Source organism: Bactrocera latifrons, unplaced genomic scaffold, assembly GCF_001853355.1.
Source record: "Bactrocera latifrons isolate USDA-ARS-PBARC rearing strain unplaced genomic scaffold, ASM185335v1 scaffold_15, whole genome shotgun sequence".
NCBI classification, from domain to species: Eukaryota; Metazoa; Arthropoda; class Insecta; order Diptera; family Tephritidae; genus Bactrocera; species Bactrocera latifrons.
Genome location: NW_017534963.1, coordinates 786469 through 792026, shown reverse-complemented (window position 1 = coordinate 792026; position 5558 = coordinate 786469). Strand labels below are relative to the sequence as shown.

At 38.0% G+C, this 5558-nt stretch overlaps 2 protein-coding genes across 2 annotated transcripts; one reads left to right on the top strand and one right to left on the bottom strand.

Annotated features, from left to right (window-relative positions):
- Positions 1 to 362: 362 nt before the first annotated feature.
- LOC108965841 (venom allergen 5.01-like) lies at positions 363 to 1422 on the top strand. The gene is made up of 4 exons (XM_018928496.1): positions 363 to 503; positions 577 to 1088; positions 1159 to 1330; positions 1414 to 1422. The coding sequence occupies exons 1-4, from the start codon at positions 363 to 365 to the stop codon at positions 1420 to 1422; spliced, it is 834 nt and encodes a 277-aa protein (XP_018784041.1).
- Positions 1423 to 1478: 56 nt separating this feature from the next.
- On the bottom strand, positions 1479 to 5284 carry LOC108965840 (odorant receptor 67c-like). Its single transcript, XM_018928494.1, has 4 exons — positions 4494 to 5284; positions 4197 to 4395; positions 3452 to 3607; positions 1479 to 1544 (listed from the first exon to the last, which is right to left on the bottom strand). Exons 1-4 carry the CDS (start codon positions 5282 to 5284, stop codon positions 1479 to 1481), a joined length of 1212 nt encoding a protein of 403 aa, XP_018784039.1.
- Positions 5285 to 5558: the final 274 nt, after the last annotated feature.

The window sequence follows — 5558 nt, the reverse complement described above, 5'->3', positions numbered from 1 at the left end:
GTAAATACCACCAAGACCTATTCATTTCCGCCCTTATCTCATCCATCGCTCTTGTTAGAGGGCGGTGATGTCAACCTTTACTTTTAAGAGAACATCAAACAACTGGGCAGCGGCACCTTCCCAATTAAGACACCGGACATTCCAGGTCCATACCCCTAAATTGTTGTAAAATATTCCCCCGACTTTAAGCATCCCTTATTATTTATTTATTTACTTATTTCTTTTTTTTTATATTTTTTTCTTTGATTTTGAAGAATAACAAATTCAAAAATCAGTCAAAATATTCCCTTCTCTCAATAAACAAACATAGCCAAAAAGTTCTATTAAACGTCGCTTGAAATTGATCAGCTCACTCGCTCAAAATGATGTCTTCGCATCTGGCTGTCGTCTATCCAATCTTTCTCGCAAGCTCAATAGTTTTGTGTCGAGACGCCTCAAGTGCTTTCACAAACGATTTCTGTAAAACCAAATGCGGCACGCGTCGGCATACGCTCTGCAACCAGGTTGGTCTTTACCACAGCACACTGACTCTTTAAGAATCCGTTTGCCCACTAATTCAAATCCATTGGCTGACAGGTGAAAGTTCATAACTGCAGCTACAAGTCATATTACATTTACCGCAGCGCCGAACTGGAGGACTTGGATCTGCGGAATCAGCTATTAATGGCGCACAATGGTCTACGCGAACGTATTGCCAGCCGCATGCATGTCGCCGATATGGTGCTGAGCAAATGGAGCAAACAATTGGCGACAATGGCCGAAAATTGGGCGCTGCAGTGTCGGCCATATGAGGATGATGAATGCGCGCACGCGTCATTGCCAATGAATGTCGAAACTCTGCTCAATATGACGCAAGCAAATCAAGAGGAAATGTTTGTAGCAATGAACCGGTTTTGCTTCACATCGCTTTATTTGCCGCGTGAACTACTGCAAATGGTTTTTAGTCGATGGTACTTCGAAAAGGATCACTTGCAGGCGCCCAAAAAAACAAACTTTCAAAATCGATCCTTAGCATTGCTTAGTGGTGAAAATAATTTTACGCATTTAGCCGATCCACGAATTAGGCGCATTGGTTGCAACGTTGCCAGGTTAAAGTGCGCCGCAAAAAAAATCAATTGGAATACTTTTTCATTAAAATAATTTCATTTTTTCACACAGATATGACAATGCGTATTGCATTTTTTGCTTCTATGATCCCTACTATAGACATACCGACGGCATATTGTTTGCTCATGGCCAACCAGCTACGCATTGTCCATGGCAATATCCTCTGAGAGACCTCGATTTTCCAAATATGTGTACGCGCAATATCTATCTGAATGCGGATGAGGTGAATATTGTTGCTGACAAAATTCAAATATCGACCTTTTTATTAATAATTTGGTTAATTCAATTCTGTTTCTAATATTTAAGCAATCATGAGTTTCTTATAACTAGTTGTATGTTCTTTTAATTATATAGTACAGTTTTGTAAGCTTCTAGTTTCCTTTGCCACTGTAGGTAGTACGCAAAAGCGCGAAAAATTGATAAGACATGCTGATTACCTATGAAAACGAGCAGAGAAAATAATTTAATATCGTATATTTATAATTATGTAATTTATAAATTGGATCTTGGTGCTTTAAATATAAGGCCTATAACTATATTCATGTGATTCGCCAAGAGATGGCGTAACTTGATGATTATTCTATTGTGCTAATACTCAGAACATACGTGGGAAAGCTATTATCCTTGTGAATCGTTTCTGTATACTACTTTACTAAATACTAATCGACAGTCACACCACTCTAGAAAAGATATATATTTCGACGAATGGGTTTTCGCACGAAATTTTAATTAAAAAGACTTACTATTTTTCGCCCACAATAGTATGTCACTCATTAGAAGAGTAAACAATAATAATTTTGTTCACTCATATATATTGAACTTTGCGCCTTTAAAAGTGTTTTATGATGAATTCTTTGGAAGTCACTCAAGCAGCTATTTCTAAACATTTAAAAGTAATAAACAGGGCAATCCACCAAATCAAGACCATTAGAAGGGGGTGCTGTGTTATGAGCTTCTAATACCGGTTAAAACATTTAATGGGAAACACTATCGACAACACCGAACCATTAATGAAAACCACCCAAAATTCGCGACTAGACATTAGTAAATAATTTTCCACTAGTTAAAGCTATTTGGAAAACAGTTGCTGAGAAGTTTTGTCTTACCCATCTTTAGCCCAAACTTTCTTCTTCCGACTACCATTTGTTAAGGTCAATGCTGACCCACACTGGAATACGGTTCACATCAGAGCAATGTGTCAATTAATAATTAATTTGGTGCATTTTAATTGATGTATAGTATGTATATTAATTCTTAGATTGCAAAAAAGTGAAAAAGAAACCAAGGGCTTCCAAATCTTGAATTCTACTTTTCGAAACGGAGTGTTCTCGAGCCACTGAAGCATTTGTAAGCTCGAATATGGAAATACTGAAAGTCAATGCCTTTTATTTACATATTTTTTTCTTAAAAAAAAAACTTTTAAATCTAAGGGGTGATCCAAGTAAACGTACTTTTTTGACAGATCACGCGTGAATCGTGTCAAGCTGTCGTGTTATTTTTGTTTAGTGTTGTTTGACACTTCATGATGAAGGACTTACTTTTGAACAACTTTACAAATCGTTCAACTTTATTACGAGAATTCTTTTGAAAAATTCCGTGAAGATCCGACGTTTTCGAGCCAAATTTGGTTCAGCAATGAGATCTATTTCTGGATCAATGGGTATTTAAACAAGCAAAATTGCCGCATTTGGGACGAAAACAACCTGAAGAGATTCGAGCAGATATTTTATTCAGAAGAAATAACGGTTTACTGTGTTTTGTGGGCTGGCGAAATCATCGGTCCATATTAATTTAAAAATGATGCCAGTGAGAACGTAACCGTCAATGGCGACCGTTATCGCATCATGATAACCGACTATTTGGTGCCAGAAAGTGAAGCTCGCTGAACATTTGGTTTCAACAAGACGGCGCCACTTCCTACAGATTGTGATATAACACCGTTAGATTTTTCCTGTAAAAATATATAAAGCCTAAAATCTATGCGGATAATCCCGCTTCGACTAGGCCTTGAAGTAAAACATCATTTACCAATCGAAATGCTCGAACGAGTAATCGAAAATTCGATTCAATGGATGAAAGTTCTTTCGAGGAATAATAAACATTCCCCATTAAATTTGAAGTTTCTGTGTTTTTTCTTTAAAAAGGTGGGGAACCTCCAAATGAATGACTTTGTATATAAATACTAGTATCTTGGATTGCAAAAAGATGGTAGAAGCCAATATTGAATTCCGCTTTCCGAAACTCAGTTTTCATGAGGGATTTAGACATTTATACTCTTAATTGGAAATATTAGAAATCGGGGTCTTTTACTTGAAAAAAGTTTTATTACTAACACACCGCTCACCTTCATATAAGTTCGAAATGAGATTGGTGGAAATGTGGGTGCACGAATTGAAGCGGGCTTTTGACTACGCATTATGATTATAGCTAAAAGTTGTTTATAACGTCTGTCGCAATCGAACCAGTTCTGGTTATAGGCCGCATCACCGATACGTTGACTCTGAAAAATAAGAATTATGTATTTACTTACATAGTTATCATATAAGGCGAACTCGATAACAAATAAAAGATAATATAAAGCTAATCACAAACCGGACTTCTTTGATAATATAAAGAAATACTGAAATTAGTTTTTCTATACCCAATTAATTTGTTAAAGACCTTATCCGAACCGTACTACAGTAAATAATATCCAAATTAATTATTTCTACGACATTTCGCTAGATGATAGCGGCCTAGAACGAATTGTTGGAAACCGCTCCGAGCCACTGAAAATTAAGTATGGTCCGACTTACCGCCCTTTAGTCTCATTTCTCTGAACTAGATACAAATCAAGTGGAAAGAAGCTGGGAACACGGACACGTCGAAATCGAATGCACTTCCAAATGTTTACAAAGCTTAACCAAAACTAACGGATGGGAAAAGATTCACATAAGGTAGAAAGATCTTGCGGAGAAAAAATTAAAGTATCGAGTGCAAAAAACCTCATCTTATTATTTTTTAGTACTTATAAAAGAAAGGTGGTGGAACAAAAGACTCAAGCTCCATACAAACTAATAAAATTGTGTAAAAATAATGTCTTCACTTACAGCCGTCATCAGTTCATCACCGTAATAGCAGATTACAAACACTTGCACCAGCATGGTTGTTAGAAAAATAATATATTTTACAATATCTTCTGTAGACGAAGCAGTCACTTGAAATCCAATAAAACAGATGGTCAGCGAAGCAGTTAGGAAATTCAGTAGTAAAGAGAAACTGAAAATTCTGTTGACATGTTCGCTCAACCTGCAACAAAACAAAGCAAATAATACTTATTCTTAGCATATTGACATGCCAACAACAACAGCATCCCCCCAAAGCATTATTCTCCACCCGACACTCACTCCAAAGACTTGGCATGTTTCACCACTAAGGCTTGCAAATATTGTAAATCCTCTTGCGAACTGCTACTCTCCGAACGGCCAGCAAATTCCTCCAGGCAACGTGAAATGTAATCGAAGTGCATACAAAGCTGTGTCACCGAGGCCACCAATACCAGATCGGCCGAGAGAAAGGCCACACCAGCCAAATATGCGCCATGCACTTGACCCATATACGTGAGCCAGTAGACCCAAGTCTTTTCGGTGGCATTATATGGATACCATATGGCAAAGCCGAAATTACGCTTAAAAACGGGTGCACCCAAGAGCCAATATTGCACGGCAGCCTTAAGCGCCGGATAAAGACTGAACGTGGATGTGTATGCTAAACAGAGCAACGCGAAAATGCCCATCACACGTCGCATAACACGTTCACGCTGTGGCAATTTGTATTCAACTTGCTGCATAGCGGTTTTCGGAAATGACTCTTCCATCTGATCCAAATGCTCACGCAAGGTTCGACGGTGCACTGTTAAAGCGATCTGCTTGAAATCCGCTACAAAAGAAAAACCAATACAAGGCGCCACACCGGTTGCCTCCAAAACGGTGGCGAACGAGTTCAAAGCTTTTACGAAGTAAATAATCTCACCGACAACGAGTATGTTGAAATTGAGGAAACCCAGATAGAGCAGTGACTTGAGCAACAGGCGTCTAATGCGATATGGTGAGCGATGCTCATAGAGATCCTCACCAATGGTCTGGTAAAATCTGATGGGTATGCGTATGAATTCGCTGAAAGTGCGTGCCTCAGGCATTATGCTTACGTGATGTTTTTAGACTTAAAATTTAAGAATCGAGATTTCAACCGGAAATAAAGTTGACATTTGTGATGAGCAAGTATTTATATGAGTTTTTCACGACAAATTTCCTCACACCAATTGCGTAAGTTCTGATTCGAAATATTTCGGCATTTACGAAACGTTACATGCGCTACAAAATGTTTAAGCCAGATGTACATACGCCGCCTAGCGTCCTTATAAAATTCACCGGATAGTATGATTAACCAGATTACTGTTTATTTCGAAATTA